Source organism: Erpetoichthys calabaricus, chromosome 7 (assembly GCF_900747795.2).
Source record: "Erpetoichthys calabaricus chromosome 7, fErpCal1.3, whole genome shotgun sequence".
In the NCBI taxonomy this organism is placed as follows: domain Eukaryota; kingdom Metazoa; phylum Chordata; class Cladistia; order Polypteriformes; family Polypteridae; genus Erpetoichthys; species Erpetoichthys calabaricus.
The window spans coordinates 15,681,217-15,699,449 of NC_041400.2; the positions used below are offsets into that span (position 1 = coordinate 15,681,217).

At 39.9% G+C, this 18,233-nt stretch overlaps 1 protein-coding gene across 1 annotated transcript in view; it reads left to right on the plus strand.

The window, feature by feature from the left end:
* cntfr (ciliary neurotrophic factor receptor) overlaps window positions 1-18,233 on the plus strand; it is a 766,412-nt gene that overhangs the window by 370,036 nt on the left and 378,143 nt on the right. The window contains exon 4 of the mRNA XM_028805014.2: window positions 13,088-13,169. Coding sequence (XP_028660847.1) covers window positions 13,088-13,169 — 82 coding nt within the window. The remainder of the gene's footprint in view (window positions 1-13,087; window positions 13,170-18,233) is intronic.

The following is an 18,233-nucleotide window of genomic DNA, read 5'->3' on the forward strand; positions in this document are numbered from 1 at the left end:
ATGCAACACAAAAATGGAATAATCTGCCAAAACATGTTACAGATGCCCCAACAGCAGAAGCTTTCAAATCAGATTTAAAAACATTCCTATTTTTCTGTGCATTTGACTGAGTACGTACTGTGCTACACTGCAAGGAGCAGTCTAAAAAGGTCCTGGAATTGTGATATAGAGGGAGAGTGGGAGATTGAATTACCCCCACATTGTCGTGGAGGGGAGCGCATGTCTGTAGACCAGTCACAACAAGTGACTAGCCGCTAGTTGATTTCCCCAATTTGCACATGAACTTGATGTTAGCTCGTTGTGGAATGGTGACATTGCTGCTGTGTTACCATTTTATTCTCTTCATTTTACGTGTTGTTTTTACTTTCCCATCATTTTACTGTCTCTCTCTAACCATCATTTCGTTGTATTTTATTTCTTTATTGCATTTTATCCTTATCATGTAACACACTTTGAATTGTCTATTGGTGCAAATGGTGCTATATAAATAAACTTGCTTTGCTTTGCTTGCTAAGTCCAAGACCACTCTCTCAAAGGTCTTCATGATGTGAGATGTAAGTGCCACTGGTCTGTAGTTGTCCAGTTTGGAACAGGAACAATGCCTGTTGTTTTCCATAGCAGTGGCACTTTCTGAAGCCTTAGGTGACAGACTGAACAGATGCCAGGGGACACCACAAACATGGTCAGGACAGGCCTTAAGAACCTGAGGGCTGACTCCATCTGGTCCTGCAGCTTTTCCTGTGTGAAGCCTCCTCAGTTGTCCCCTTACGTGGTCTTCAGTTATGGATGGTCCACACTGATGGTCAGAAGCGCACTTGTCACTGGCCAATTCCGTTGACATGGTAGGAGTTGTTGATGTAGTAGTGATGGTGTGGAAGGGAGACTGGTCATTGGAAGAGGGTGGAAGTGGAAAGGAAAATCTTTGTCCACATTCCCTGAGCTCTGGATTGCTTGAGTCCCGTAATTCTGCCCAGTCAATTCCAAACACCTTTCCTGTTATTCTAAGATGTTTCCCATCTTGCACCCAATGCTGGTTAGATAGGCTAAACCTCCCAGGATGATGAACTGGATAAGCAGGTTTAGGAAATGAAGGATCATCTATAATAAAGACTGTCCAGGCGTGCGTGTATGATATAAGGCAATGAAAGTTAAAATCTTAAACTGAGAATAGAGAACCGAGAGTACCCAGCATGCTCTGGAAATAAAAAATCATCAAAGAACCTGAAAAACTAAAACATGCAAATGAAAAGAAAAAAGAGGGAGCAAAGTTCTTCAAAGTGTGACTGAGAACAGAAACCAAGCCACCAGATTTGAGCTTACTTTTAGTCCTGAGGATGAAAGGAAAAAAAAGAAAGAAAATCAAAGTATATATAATTCTTTTCCATGTGCCTGGCACACTCTGCTTTCCAAGGGCAATGAAGGTGGATTCATTTTTTATTTGCACATACCTGTAAAAGAAGATAAATCACTGCTGCTGAATAAAGCCCTAAAAATATATATACAGTATGTGTGTGTGTGTATATATATATATATATATATATATATATATATATACATATGTGTGTATATATATATATATATATATATATATATATACATATGTGTGTATATACATATATATGTGTATGTATATATATATATATATATATATATATATATATATATATATATATATATACAGTATATGTGTGTGTGTGTGTATGTATATATATATATACATTTGGACGGAGTGGTGGCTCTGAGGCTAAGGTTCTGCGCTGGTATCCCGAAGGTTGCCCGTTCGAATCCCCATCACTGCCAAAAGAGATCCTACTCTGTTGGGCCCTTGAGCAAGACCCTTAACCTGTAATTGCTCCATGGGTGCTGTACAATGGCCGTCCCTGCACTCTGGGGTATGTGAAAACGAACAAATTCCTAATACAAGAAATTGTATAAGGCGAAATAAAGAACAAAAAAAAAATATATACACACACATTGTCACAGAAGGCCAGGATCCTTACCGGTACCTCAGCCCACAGGGTTTCATGGGAGATGGAGTTAGATACAGCCCTGGTGGCATCATGAGTTGCCACCAGGGGGTGCTGCAGCTGTTTCTGAGCCTGTTTGAGCAGTTCTTCCACCACACCCGGAAGTGCAGCCAGAAGTGGGGCAACAAGCACCTGGAGCACTTTCAGGTGCCTTATTTAAGGGACCAGCAGACAGTACTCGGTGAGCCAGAGTCGGGAAGAGGGAGACGAAGCTTGCCGAGGTGGAATGGAGGAGTAAAAAGAGAAGAAGAAGAAGAATTACTATTGTGTGGTATTGTGCTTGTGGGACTGTGTTGTGCCTGTAGGAAATGGGGAAGGCGTTTCCCACAAGGTGAAAAAAAATAAAACATTTGTGCTTTTATAAGTGTGTCTCCTGCGTCTGTCTGTGTCGGGTTTGGTGGCTGGCATACTACCAAGTGGTATTGTCACAATCCACCCAGCCACCCATTATCCAACCCGCTATATCCTAACTACAGGGTCACGGGGGTCTGCTGGAGCCAATCCCAGCCAACACAGGGCGCAAGGCAGGAAACAAACCTTGGGCAGGGTGCCAGCCCACCACAGGGCACACACACACATGCACACTAGGGACAATTTAGGATCGCCAATGCACATAACCTGCATGTCTTTGGACTGTGGGAGGAAACCGGAGCGCCCGGAGGAAACCTACGCAGACACGGGCAGAACATACAAACTCCACACAGGGAGCATCCAGGAAGCGAACCCGGGTCTCCTTACTGCGAGGCAGCAGCACTACCACTGCGCCAACGTGCCGCCCCATTGTCACAACATATATACAGTGTATATATATATATATATATATATATATATATATATATATATATAGTATATATATATATATATATATATATATATATATATATATATATATATATATACAGTATATATATGTGTGTGTATATATATATATGTGTGTGTGTGTGTGTATGTACTGTACGTGTGTGTGTGTTTGTAATATATGTATATGTATTTTTTTTCTGAGATTTTTTTAAATTATACTTATGTAAACATCCATTGATAACCCCTGTAGGATTTATTTTATTAACATTAGGTTTATTTCTTTTACTAAAGTTTTAATGGATTATATATTTTTATGATATATTTTTTGTTTCCGACAAAGTGTGCTCAAGTGGTCTGCCAATTTACATTTTGCGTGCCACCCTTCTATGCCCCTGGTGCCAAATGTAAACCAGCTTTTAGCAGCTGGAAAGCCTTTTTATTTTCTCTTCAAAATGAAAAGAAGTAAACCTTCATGCAAAGTTAAATGAATTTCAAAGTTCCTCGGTCGTTTAATCTGCTGGAATGTAACAGCGGTTTCTTCTTTTTTCTTTTGAACATTTCACATGCCCTGCTTTAGTGTAATCGGACTGAAGAATTTTTTTTTTTTTCATTTACATGCTGGTAGGCTGTCAGATGCCAATTTCAGAAATAGTTTCTGAGTGATCCTGGATACATAAGAACATAAGAAGTTTGACAAATAAGAGGAAAATCCACTCAGTTTATTAAAGTAATACTCCACCCAAAAATGATAAAAAAAAGAAGCTTTCAAAGAAAAGAACTCCATACCCTCTGTGACACATGGAGGAGGCTCGCTTATGTTTTGGTGGCTGCTTTGCTGCATCTGGCCTGGGGTGCCTTGAGTTTGTGCAGGGAACTATGAAATCTCAAGATGGTCAAGACATTCTGGTGTGAAATATACAGCCATTGTTACAAAGTCTCAGTCACAGCTCATGGATCCATCAACAGGATAAGGAACCAAAAACACAGCGAAATGCACCCAAGAATGGCTAAGAAGAAAACATCAGTCTGTTCTGAAGTGGCCTTCTATGAGCCCTGATTTGAATCCTGTGGAACATCTACGGAAAGAACTGAAACATGCAGCCTAGAGAAGACCCCTTCACACCTGACACATCTGGAGTAGTTTGCTCAGGACGAGTAGGCCAGACGACTTGTAGTCAAGTGCAGAAGTCTCATGGAGAGCTCTAGGTGTGCAGTGACTGCAAACTCCAAACGTTCGTCAAAATATTAGGCGGAGGGTCCTATCATTTTTCTCCATGCTATTTTTTTTATTATTTGAAATATTCTGTTGAATCAAAACTCTAAACCAAAGTCTGATTTTTATTAAATACGAAACAAAACAACAATGGGTGCCGATCACTTGGGTCAGTTTCAAGATATTTCAGAGGCAATTGTGGGTTCTTCTTCTGTCGTACGGTAAATGTGTTCACGTCTATGTGCACTGCAGACGTTAACGCTGAGGCCGACATTGATTATTTAGACTCCAAGTCTTCTTAGACAGATAGCATAGCTAGTAATAAATTGAAATTAACAATGGAAGTCTGTTACTTACTTTAAAGAGCTTCCAGTGGGGCCGTGCCTTACTGGCACGTAAAGCAGTAACGTCACAGATGCCTTGCAGTAATTTGTCGTCTTTTCCGGGACTGCGTTGCTGGGATAGGCTCTGTGTCTCTGGATGAATAAGCACAAACACCACGAGCATTAATAACCTCTCCTCCTTCTTGTTCTCCTCTCTGTGCCATACTGTTGGATTGGAAATCTAAGCTCTTGTACTTTTTTTTTTGTTTGTTTGATGTATTGTATTTTGAAATGGTTGAAAATCATGAATTTCGATGAATCTGGCCTGAGGACATTATGCCACTGAGAAATGTTTCAGTGTACATTTTCTCTTACACCTTTTTAAAAGCTTTATTCTGTCTGCAGGCCTTAAACACACTTTTTTTTCTTTTGTTTTACAGAAGAATCACAGGATCAACTTTTTGAAACTTTTTAAGACTTTAATGAATGAGATTGGCGGGTTTAGTTGTCCATCGATTTATTCTATTCTTTCGGTAAAATTGCCTTTTTCTTTGATTTCATAAAGCTTTGAAATTGGTCTATTATTTCTTTTACAGTCTCTGAAATTTTTTGCTTTCTTTTATTGATGTACTGTCCATAGGCATAGTTTAAGAGGTAGCTGGCCCATCCCAACAGATGCAGTGTATTACTGAAAGAAGTCTCAAATAGTGAATTATTGTGGGATCTGTTAGACTCCAAAAGTCAGTTACTCTTACACCTTAAGATTAACACACTGTGGCGTGCGGCTGGGAGTGGTACCCAGCCGGGACGCCCAGAAGGCCTGGAAGAGGGATTACGCCTCATCCGGACCACGAGGGGGCAACCGCCCTGGTGGCTATGGGGACCACGGGAAAGGAGCATAGAAGCTCAACCCTATAGGGGCTCATGCTCACCACCAGGGGGCGCCCGAATTCCTGGAGAGCCCTGGTCCTCAGCACTTCCGCTACACCCAGAAGTGCTGGGGAGACGAAGACCAGGGACACCCGGAGTGCTTCCGGGCACGCAGCTGGCACTTCCGCCACACCAGGGAATGCTGGCAAAAGTTCATCGGGAGGCACCTGGAGCACGTCCGGGTGAACAATAAAGGGGCCGCCTCCCTCCATTCAACAGCTGGAGTCGGGTGGAAGTGGATGAAGCTCGGAGTGGAGGCAGTGAAGGAAGGCATTGCAAGAAGCCTGGACTGAGGGTGCTTGGTGCAGGGGCACTGGGTTGTGCGTAGTAGAACTGAATAAACGTGTGTTTGGGTTTGAACCATCGGTGTCTGCCTGTCTGTGCCCGGGCTGCTTACCACAATGCGTACAGATGCACACACAGAGATCCTGTAGACAGGCAAAGGCTTAATTGTCAGTCACCCCACAATATTTTACTTAGAATTCCGCATAGATACCCTTAAATAGACAATGAAGAATATGTCCCACAATATTCTATAGGAGGGCGGCACGGTGGCGCAGTGGTAGTGCTGCTGCCTCGCAGTTAGGAGACCCGGGTTCGCGTCCCGTGTCCTCCCTGCGTGGAGTTTGCATGTTCTCCCCGTGTCTGCGTGGATTTCCTCCGGGCGCTCCAGTTTCCTCCCAAAGTCCAAAGACATGCAGGTTAGGTGGATTGGCGATTCTAAATTGGCCCTAGTGTGTGCTTGTTGTGTGGGTGTGTTTGTGTGTGTCCTGTGGTGGGTTGGCACCCTGCCTGGGATTTGTTCCTGCCTTGTGCCCTGTGTTGGCTGGGATTGGCTCCAGCAGACCCCCGTGACCCTGTGTTCGGATCCAGCGGGTTGGAAAATGGATGGATGGATATTCTATAGGAGCTTTACTTACCTAAATATCCTTAAATAGACAACAACAACAACATTTATTTCTATAGCACATTTTCATTTTCAAGTGCTTTACAGGATGAAGAAAGAAAAAATATAAAAATAAAATTAGGCAATATTAATTAACAAAGAAAAACGTAAGGTCCAATGGCCAGGGAGGACAGAAAAAACAAAAAAACAAACTCCACAGGGCTGGAGAAAAAACACAAAATCTGCAGGGGTTCCAAGGCCATGAGACCGTCCAGCCCATACTGGGCAATAGACAATGGAGCCTTAATACATTCTCACAATATTCTGTAGGAGTCTCTACTTACAAACATACGGCGTACATCGTGACACAATAAAAAAAGTCCCACTTACCAAGCAAACTATATGCTCTGCTTGTCTTGATAAACCATATGGGGCATGCAATATGGCTACTCCCCATACAGGTGTCTTAATTTTTAATGTATCATTTCAGTCACTCTAGATGTAAATACAAAGTATAGAAAATTTAGAAGCAACCTGGTATTTATCTTTATATATAATACACTACCATGGCTTTTCGATTGTCTGTCCAGGATTTTAAACCACCTGTAGCTCTCAAACCGTTTGACAAATTGACCTGAAATTTGGTACACATACACTACGTGACGTCTATGGTCCACTTTCGGGGTGATGATTGACCTCCAAGGTTATTCCTCTTTTTATTTTTATTTTATTTTATTGTAGAATCAACTCTTGGCAACGGGCAGCAGGGCAGCCATGTGGCACATGCATACGGGCGCCGTTTTCATTCCCTACCTCCTTCGCCTTCACTTCCCCTACCTCTTCATATCTTAAGTCATTCTTGAGGCAGATTGAAGACTTAAGTGCCAACTTAAGTGAAAAATTAAAGAAAACGTACTAAGTAAATGCAACACAAACACTGACTTAAACAGGTTTAACGCGAAAAGTTGCTGACGAAAGATGAGAAGAAGCGGGCCGCTGGCGTGGAGAAAAGAAGAGCTGCTCAGGAAGCAGCAAGCATATCAACCTCTGAGAAAATGAATGATAAACGTACAGAGAAAGAGGATGAAAACTAGGCATGCTCAAGTCAAGTGTATTCATAATGTGCTGTGCGCCGTTACTGGTTAAAGAATAATGATACCAATAGAAGACGGGGTAAAAAGAAAGAGCAAAATCTGGATATATGTATAGTCTTTAGAAAATGCTGACAGAAAATGTCAAGGATTGGGAATTGTCCTGGAATGGCTTTTGACATAGCAAAAGATGTAATTCGTGAAATGCTTCCTCTGACGATCACACGAAAACAGTTACATTTGTGAATTTCCCCTTGGGATTAATAAAGTATCTATCTATCTATCTATCTATCTATCTATCTATCTATCTATCTATCTATCTATCTATCTATCTATCTATCTATCTATCTATCTATCTATCTATCTATCTATCTATCTATCTATCTATCTATCTATCTATCTACATGTCTCTTGTGCTCCTTTCCTGACGCAGCTTTCGCCCTCTCCTGACGTCGCTCGGACAACCCATATTTATTTTACAATTTCACATGGGGTTTCAGAACATGTGATGTTACACACACTTGATTGGCTGCTTATAAATATAATGGATGACTTCACTCACAGTTTTTCATCTGTTTACGTATGTCCGTTTCCCAGGCTATTAAAATAATCAATACGGCCTGAGGCATCATCCTGGTCTTCTGCACTGTTTGCACAGATGTTTAAAGGTGATACAATTCAGGAAAAGAAAATGCTTTGATGTTAAATTGTCCAGTCAAGTGTCCTTTATTTAAGTTCATCTTGTTTGTCTGGGCAAAATAATAAAAATATAGGCATCTATTACTTAAAAAATTTGCAGATCATGGACCACAGGACAAATAGTCATGAGGTTTGACCGACTTGCTGGCCACAGTTGCAGAGCTTAATGTCGGACCAAGTTAATTGACTGAAAATCGTTGGGCCTGTCAAATATACCTACTAAGAGCTGGCGTTGAAACGCAGTCCTGCTCACCCCCTTTTGTGACAGCCTGTATTTTATCCTCAATTCCCTTTAAGGCCACAATTAATATAAATTTGTTAAGAATTGCTAAATACGCTGTGTTAGCGCTGCTGCCGTGTACTTAACAGTTCAGGGGTCACACCGTGGCTACTCCCTGTATAGAGTTTGAATGTGGGTCTGCAAATCAATCCTGTTTGATTTTGATGGAGTGAGTCCTGGAGTAGTTGGTAGTGAGTTGCTGGGCATGTCATATTACGTGACTGTCAACCATGGGAACACCCCACTGACTGCTGCCGACTCATTCAGATTATGAAAATGAAGGATATGACTGAATATCACCCCGAAAAGTCATCTAATGTGACACGGCCTTTAGGCACCTGTGCAACTATATTATGACTCATTCTATCAATTATTACACCCACCTAATCCATTTTGTGAGACCCGCTGTTTAGGCTGGCACCAACGGACATAAGGCAAGTGCTAGTCTCACTGAATCCAGATGTAAAATATATGTCTGGAGGCAACCACGACGTAATTTTGCTTAAATTTGGGTAGGAAAAATTTGAGTGTTACATTTCTAAACCAATCCAACAGTATTTACTTCTTATTTGTTGTTGACTGCCTAAGGTAAAGTTATCCCTGATGGAGGATCACAGAAATCGTGGGGTAGAAGGGTCCTTTCATCGGATTGGCTGGCCCAGCATTGACTCAACTGTGAAATGGGCAATAGGGGGAGGCAGCTTAATGGCTGCGGTCTCCAGGACTCTAAACAAATCCAAATCATATTATAGGATATCATCTACTGTTAAAATTCTGCTCCGTACTTGTAATATTTTTATTTTTATACTGTATTGAGGATTTGTTCTGTTCTGTGTATTGTATTGTATTGACCCCCTTCTTTTTGACACTCACTGCACGCCCAACCTACCTGGTAAGGGGTCTCTCTTTGAACGGCCTTTCTTGAGGTTTCTTCCATTTTTTCCCTTCCAAGGGTTTTTTTTGGGAGTTTCTCCTTGTCTTCTTAGAGAGTCAAGGCTGGGGGGCTGACAAGAGGCAGGGCCTGGTAAAGTCCGTTGTGGCACTTCTTGTGTGATTTTGGGCTATACAAAAATGAATTGTATTGTATTGTATTGTAGTTATTATGATATTTGGTTGTTGGTTATGAACAAACTGGAGTTCTTAGACATTGGGAAAATGTGTTGGCTCCAAAGCTCACACTCTGAATTTGCAAGGTGACATCTCTAAGCGCTGCACCCTTGTGCCATCCCAAGAAAATGAAACGAAATAAAAGCGCAGGCCGTTCCAACCCTGGTAAAGGTCGATTAACTTGTTCTGCAGATGTTCCTTTATGAATCTGAGGCATAATAAGGAAATTAAGAGCTGGTTTCCTGAAGTCACCTTATGGTGACATTCAATGAGTTCCGCTAATGGTGAGTGACTTTTACAAAATCACTTGGTTGAACGCTGTCACATTAAACGATATTTGTGGCAGGATAAAACAGACAATCAACTTTATTAACGTGGTTTGCAGTTCCGCCAAATTACCAGATGGAACGTTTTGCAGTGAATTAACCCAAATTAGATGGCTCTCTTCATGCATACGCTGATTAATTCTCCGTTGTGCTTCTGCCTGTCTGTTTCTGGAGCTGCAAGAAAGATGTTAGGTGTAGGTTTCGCTCCAGCACTGCACAGCATGATAAGACGTGGGCTTTTCTACAGGCACTAGTGTAATTCTACTCCGAGGGGCTCTCATTGTATCTGATTTCGTTCTTCTGTGTTCCATTTATAGCCGGCCACCTGAAAGTCATGTTACATTTTGATAGCAATCGCAGATTTTGCAAAGGTCATCAGTGTTCCTCGGAGTACAATGGAATATGCGATCAAAGATGAGTTCCTCCATTTATTTCATAAAGAGTGCAAGCTGCTCTTACTTTTTCCTTATGACATTCTGAAAATGTAAAGCCTTCATTTTGACAGATTCAGCTCATCTGATTTACAAACAGAAGCTTAATTTGATTGAAGCAGGAAATGAATACACAATGCAAACTAGCAAATATGTCTGAAAATATACTTGCAAAAAAATAATTTTATTTACTGTCAATGTAAATTAAATTCTTCTATCACAGAGTGGCACAGTGCTTATGGCTGTGGTCTCAGAGCTTCAAAACACTGCATTCAACACACCAGTCACTATCAGTGTGGATGTTGCATGGCTTCCATGTGTCTTTGTAGGTTATCCTTTGCTTTCAGTGTGGACCTTGTAAGGTTTCCATGTGCCTTTGTAGGATCTCCTTTGCTATCGGTGTTTTGTATGGTCTCCATGTGTCTTTCTAGGTTTTCCTTCACTGTTGGTTTGGATGTTGCATATTCTTCATGTGTCCTTGTAGGTTTTCCTTCAGGTGGTCAGGTTTTCCTCCTACTTTCCAAGAATATTCATGGTTGGTTAGCTATCAATTTCATACTTGCATTTGAGTAAGAGTGTATGTGTGTGAATGTGAGTGGGCTTTGTAATGGCCTGGACTCCATGAGACAGACTCATTTGATCCTGAGTAGGATTAAGTGGACATCTGAAACTTTACAAAAGGCTTTGATGAGAACAGGCTGTTCAGCCCAACAAAGCTCGCCAGTCCTATCCACCTATTTCCTGCAAAATGACATCAAGTCAAGTTTTAAATGTCCCCAGAGTCTTACTGTCCAACACAATACTTGGGAACTTATTCCATGTGTCTGTGATTCTCTGCGTGAAGGAAAACTTCTTGACATTTTTGTGAAATTTACTCTTAACATGCTTCCAACTTTGCCCCATGTTCATGATGAATTTATATTAAAGCCACAGTCTTGATCCATTGGACTAATTCTCTATAATTTTAAACTCTTCAATCATGTCTCATCTTAATCTCTGTATGAACTCCTTCCATCTTTCCTCATACCTCATCCCCTGTGGTCCTGGAATCAGCCTTGTCGCCCTTCTCAGGACTAGTGGGGAAGAGGAAGAGGGGGTAGAAGTCTGATGTATTAAATGTTGTACTTGTTAATACTGTATGTGTGTGGGGAAGAAGATGTGACAGAGTGTCTGATGGGATTCATTTAAAGGAATTTAAAAAAGGAATACTGAAAATGTATTTTTCTTTCAAGTATTTTCAGTGTATGTTAATTGAATATATTGAAGTTTGTATTTTTTTATTTGATTGGATAAAGATTATTTTGAAAATAAATATCTCTAATATATAGTGCTTTTCACATCTATCTATCTATCTATCTATCTATCTATCTATCTATCTATCTATCTATCTATCTATCTATTATATAGTGCCTTTCACATCTATCTATCTATTATATATTGCCTTTCACATCTATCTGTCTATCTATTATATATTGCTTTTGACATCTATCTATCTATCTATCTATCTATCTATCTATCTATCTATCTATCTATCTATCTATCTATCTTTCTATCTATCTATCTATATATCTTTCTATCTATCTATCTATCTATCTATCTATCTATCTATCTATCTATCTATCTATCTATCTATCTATTATATATTGCCTTTCACATCTATCTGTCTATCTATTATATATTGCTTTTGACATCTATCTATCTATCTATCTATCTATCTATCTATCTATCTATCTATCTATCTATCTATCTATCTATCTATCTATCTATATATCTATCTATCTTTATATATCTATCTATCTATCTATCTATCTATCTATCTATCTATCTATCTATCTATCTATCTATTATATAGTGCCTTTCACATCTATCTATCTATTATATATTGCCTTTCACATCTATCTGTCTATCTATTATATATTGCCTTTCACATCTATCTATCTATCTATTATATATTGCTTTTCACATCTATCTATCTATCTATCTATCTATCTATCTATCTATCTATCTATCTATCTATCTATCTATCTATCTATCTATCTATTATATGGTGCCTTTCACATCTATCTATCTATCTATCTATCTATCTATCTATCTATCTATCTATCTATCTATCTATCTATCTATCTATCTATCTATCTATCTATCTATTATATAGTGCCTTTCATATCTATCTATCTATCTATCTATCTATCTATCTATCTATCTATCTATCTATCTATCTATCTATCTATCTATCTATCTATTATATATTTTCATATCTATCTATCTATCTTTCTATCTATCTATCTATCTATCTATCTATCTATCTATCTATCTATCTATCTATCTATCTATCTATCTATCTATCTATCATATAGTGCCTTTCATATCTATCTATCTATCTATCTATCTATCTATCTATCTATCTATCTATCTATCTATCTATCTATCTATCTATCTATCTATCTATCTATCTATCGCATAGTGCCATATAAAGTTTTTCCTGACTATCTATGTATCGGTCCATTTTTTCAAATCCTGTGTGTGACATGACAGGTTAATATAATGGGAGTTAACAAAAAGAAAACTCTTGACTAAAACAACTTAAAATAAAGTCAGCCTTATATATGTATATAGTGGTGTATTTTATTCCAGTTAAATACTTGGATCGTTCAGAACATACATTAGATCCCCAACAAGCCTTCCATTTTTAAGCGCCCCCCCCCCACCCCCAACAGCCCAAGTCGTTCTTTAGTTTTTGAATGACTTTTCCTCAAAGCTCCAGTCACACAAAAGAGCCGGAGGGTGGGGGGTGGGGGCTTGGCTGATAATGCTGTCTCTTTAAAGCCTGCTAGTGATAACACAATTCCCTTGTGGAGATGATTTCACTGATGATACACTCAAGGCAAGTAATGTTTCACTCCTGGATTGCTGGCGCTGCCTCAGTCCTGCACATTTGCAACACACTAACAAGCCTCTTCGTTTCTCTAACAGATGGCCAATATTGTCACATCGGCTTGCTGTGTGGTGTTAGCTGCAGTGGTGGTAGTCTACGCACAGAGGCGCAGTCAGCAGGGTAAGTTCCAATTTACATTATAATTTGCTTGCATTTGTTAAACCGTGGCTGGCTTGCTTTTTTTTTCTTTCTACTTTTATTTAATTTCCTCTGTTTGTCTGCCTGGGTTTTGTGGAGAAGCTTCAGCAGAGATAAGCTGCTTGTCATGAATTTCTGTGGGGGCCAACCCACATTACCATAGAAAATTAGCATTTTGACTGCCAGGCTTTTATCATTCGACTACACAGTGTGTCATTAAATGTTGGCAACTCTGGGTCGCATTTGAATGTTGTGGGAAAAAAACAAAATAAAAAAATTAAAGGAGGAAACAGGATTCAGTTGAGGTGGTAGGTTGTTACAATACACTTGTGCTTGGCTGAAAAGTTAGTACGCTGTACTTTGTGTTTCTTTAATGAAATATGGTCACTTATAATGTTTTTTAAGAATTTAATGCCAATTGTCCTTATTCTCATTTCATTTTCGGAGGTAAAGAAACATCCCATGCAGCGTTTACACTTCATAGTGCCCAGCATCTGGGTTCATGTCCAAGCTCGAGTGTCATATTTGTGCAGCTCAGTTTGTTTGCCGTCTCCGTGCTTATCAATACGCCGTCAGGTGGGCTGGCCGCCGTTTGTGGGTGCCCTCCAAGAGACAGGCTTCATGCTTAGTGTCCATTGCTGGCAGACATTAACTCTTCACAACGCTAATGCACCTCACTGGAATACTGGAATTGATGTTCATACTGTTAGGGGTCTTTGAGCAAGTCAGGTGACTGGAATCTGACAGCGGTCTCTTTGTAAGATTAGTGATCCCGTGTTCATCTCGGCATTGTGTCAGAACAAATACGGCCCTGCAAAAGTCTACTCTGAACAACAGGCATGCAACTCCGTCTGCGTGGATTTGTTTCTTTTCTAGGATATATAAACCTTCAAGAACGTATACTGTGATATACGATATGCTTCTACAATAAATTGTTTCTGATAACAAGTCTATTTGTATTTGGGCTCTTAGTAAAAAGTACACATGTATAAGAAAACCCTGTTGCCCCTCAGTCAAGAAAGATGTCACATATAGTTTTTTATTATGCTGAATGATGTGGTTTGAATTTCTCCTTTCTTGACCAACATAATTTTACATTACTGCTCGATGCCAATGCGTCCAATCTGCACATGGAGCCACACGTGACTATGTGCCACATCAGCCGGCTATCGTGGTTCAATGGCATCTGCCTAAAATAACCTGTGGCCTCAATTAAATGATAAAACAGGAAGAAATGTAAAGATTATTCCTAAACAACTTATCTACAAGTAAGCAGAGCAAAAGAAATGACAACATTATACTGGCCACAGTAACCGGTCACAGACAGCCAACAGAATCATTAAAAACTACTTGCTATCTTCAGCCCTACGTGTACCATCAGCGCCTTTCCTCTGTATTCACGTGTGTGAATGTCTTCTAACTGGAGCTCCGGCTCATCAACGCGTTCCTCTAACTCCTGCATCTCATACTCTTCCATTATTTGCAGGGCAACTTCCTCACCTCCTGTCCAGTGCTGTCTTTGAAGGCGTCTCTCTCTCTCTGTCTGTGTGGCTCCTGCGCCTTTACTCCTCCTCGTGCGTCTCACACTCACACTTCCTCTTTCGTCACGTCACCCCGCGTCAATTAAAACCCAAGAAATGTACATTTCGTTTTATTTTTTTTTCTTCCCAGTCCTTTTCAAATATAATATAATCTTCTTATATAATATGCTACCGTGACTGTTTGTTTGTCTGCCCAGGATTTTAAATCACCTGTAGCTAGCAAACCATTTGACATATTGACCTGAAATTTGGTACACGTATACTACGTGACGTCTACTATCCGCTTTCGGGGTGATGATTTATATTCCTCTTTTTATTTTATCTGATTGTAGAATCACCTCTCGGCAGTGGCCAGCAGGGCGGTCATGTGGCGCATACGTACGAGCGCCATTCTCATCCCTACCGCCTTCGCCATCACTTCCCCTACCTCTTCATATCTTAAATCATTCTTGAGGCAGATTGAAGACTTAAGTGACAGCTTAAGTGAAAAATGAAAGAAAATGTACTAAGTAATTGTAACGCAAACACAGACTTAATCAGTTTTAAAGCGAAAAGATGCAGAAGAAAGAAGAGAAGAAGTGGGCCGCTAGGGTGGAGAAAAGAAGAGCTGCTCAAGAAGCAGCAAGCGCATCAACCTCTGAGCAAACGAATGATAAATGTACAGAGAAAGAGGATGAGAACTATAAGTCAAGTGTATTCACTGCACGTTATCATGTAGTGTGCCATTACTGGTATAATGTAATGTAATATAATATAATATAATATACTGCGGTGGGCTGGCGCCCTGTCCAGGGTTTGTTTCCTGCCTTGTGCCCTGTGTTGGCTGGGATTGGCTCCGGCAGACCTCCGTGACCCTGTAGTTAGGATATAGCGGGTTGGATGATGGATGGATAATATAATATAATATAATATAATATAATATAATATAATATAATATAATATAATATAATATAATAACATACAACATAGGGAGGTGGGATTGAAACTGTTGTGATTTTCTAATATAATGAGTCCACATCTCTAAATTGGATTACAGTAATCCCTCACTTATCGCGGGAGATAGGTTCCAAGGCCGACTGCGATAACTGAATTTCCGCGAAGTAGGGACACCATATTTATTTAATTATTTAACGTGTATTTGGACGTTTTTAAACCCTCCCTGTATTGTTTACAACCCACCCTTTACTCTATTAATAACAGGGACAACTGCTAAGCAATATGAAATCGTTAGATAAGTTTACACTTACTGTATAGCAAAGTACACGTAGCTATATATGACGTGATGATGATGATGAATATGCTGCGCAGTAAAAATTATGACAATGAAGGTGATAATCCCCTGAATGCAGTAGCAAGAGCACGTTAATGCTGAATGAGTGAGATGAGACTTTTTGGTTAATGCAGCACTTCGTCGCTGAGCCAATCAGCAGCACACAGGAACTTAACTGCGTGCTCTGATTGGGTAGCTTCTCAGCCATCCGCCAATAGCATCTCTTGTATGAAATCAACTGGGCAAACCAACTGAGGAAGCAAATACCAGAAGTAAAAAGACCCATTGTCCGCAGAAACCCGCGAAGCAGCGAAAAATCCGCGTTATATATTTAGATATGCTTACATATAAAATTTGCGAAGTCGTGAATCCGCGAAAAGTGAACCGCGAAGTAGCGAGGGATTACTGTAATTGGATTTAAAAATGGAGCAATAATGTAATCTGTGAGTTGTGCACCTGGTAAAGCTACCACCTCACCTCTTGAAGAAACAGTAATCTTCAGCTTGGCCATGGTCTATTTGGAGTTTACTTATCTTCTATATGCCAATTATGTTAGTTGTAAGTTGATATGTGACTTTAAATCATCTTGCTGTAAGTTTGAGTTTGAGTGTGAATGTACCATGTAATGAACTGGTGCTCTATTACTGTACTGGAATGATTCCTGTTTTACAGTTGATGATGCTGGGTTAAAGTTTGGCTCTGTACAGCCCTAAAACTGAATTATTTTATCCACTCTTTATACATAAAATCCTAAGCCTAAAAGTGCAACAATTTTGTGCAACGAGTTTATGTGACATTTTTATGTCATACTTTTCATCACGCTTTTAATCGGGCTTATTTTAAAACCTACATATATATGTTTGGTATCATTCTCTTCAGAATTTATTGAACTTTAATTTGATATTGTTAGATTTTCAGATTCGTATTCCGTTTATAAATTATAAACTAAAAAATATCAAGAACTTACGTCCCACGAGACTTAACCAAGAGTACCAAGAGATTTAACCACACCCAGGGCCAGAAATAAAAGACAAAGAGTAGGACAGATGCTGTACAGGCTTTTAAATGTTCAAAGTACCGTGCGAGATGTAAATCACAGGGCATGACAGCAGCAGCAGTAAGCCAACAGCTGACTGAGCAAAGAGGAGGTAAAAATAAAAACTGGTTTTGTTTCCCATTGTATCACCGTTTAAGAGGGGGTTTCAGAAGAGCGACCGCATCTCCTTGGGATGCATTCAGCCCCCCTCTTCACAACGCGAGTGGCAGACTGGCCGCAACTGGGGGTTGGGCGCCAAAGGTGCCAGGGGGACTTGTATAATATAATATATCCATCCATCCATCCATTATCCAACCCGCTATATCCGAACTACAAGGTCACAGGGTATAATATAATATAATATAATATAATATAATATAATATAATATAATATAATATAATATAATATAATATAGGGCAGCACAGTGGTAGCGCTGCTGCCTCGCAGTTAGGAGACCTGGGTTCGCTTCTTGGGTCCTCCCTGCGTGGAGTTTGCATGTTCTCCCCGTGTCTGCGTGGGTTTCCTCCCACAGTCCAAGGACATGCAGGTTAGGTGCATTGGTGATCCTAAAATGTCCCTGTGTGTGTGGGTGTATTTGTGTTTGCCCTGCGGTGGGCTGGCACCCTGTCTGGGGTTTGTTTCCTGTCTTGCGCCCTGTGTAGACTGGAATTGGCTCCAGCAGACCTCCATGACCCTGTAGTTAGGATATAGCGGGTTGGATAATGGATGGAATGATGGATAATATAATATAATATCACATTTTTTACTTTTATTCATTTACTTTTTACAGCCTATTCATGTTTTTTAGGGTTTTAGAGGTCAAAGAATTCAATGGCCTGGTCTGCTTTTTCATTTAGGATGTATTTATTTGAAATACATCATCTTGAGATGCCAGTTTGTTTTTAGTATTGGTGTCGGCATTGTCTGTGGTTTATAGATGCAATTTTGCAAGGCTGTTTCTCAGCAAGACATCGGGAAATACGTGATGTGTGACATAATTACCACAGTGGCATAAAGGTCAGTGTCATACGTCCTTTACTGCCCGAGTTTGGGACTAATTTAAAACTCAAAACTCTAGCTTCGTCATTGTTAAAAGATCTTTCTGGCTACAAATTGTTTTCTGTTTTTCAACATTGGTATACATCTTTTGTTTTGGTTTAGGCTACATGAAATTTTCTGGTGTTTGGGTCTTTCACTA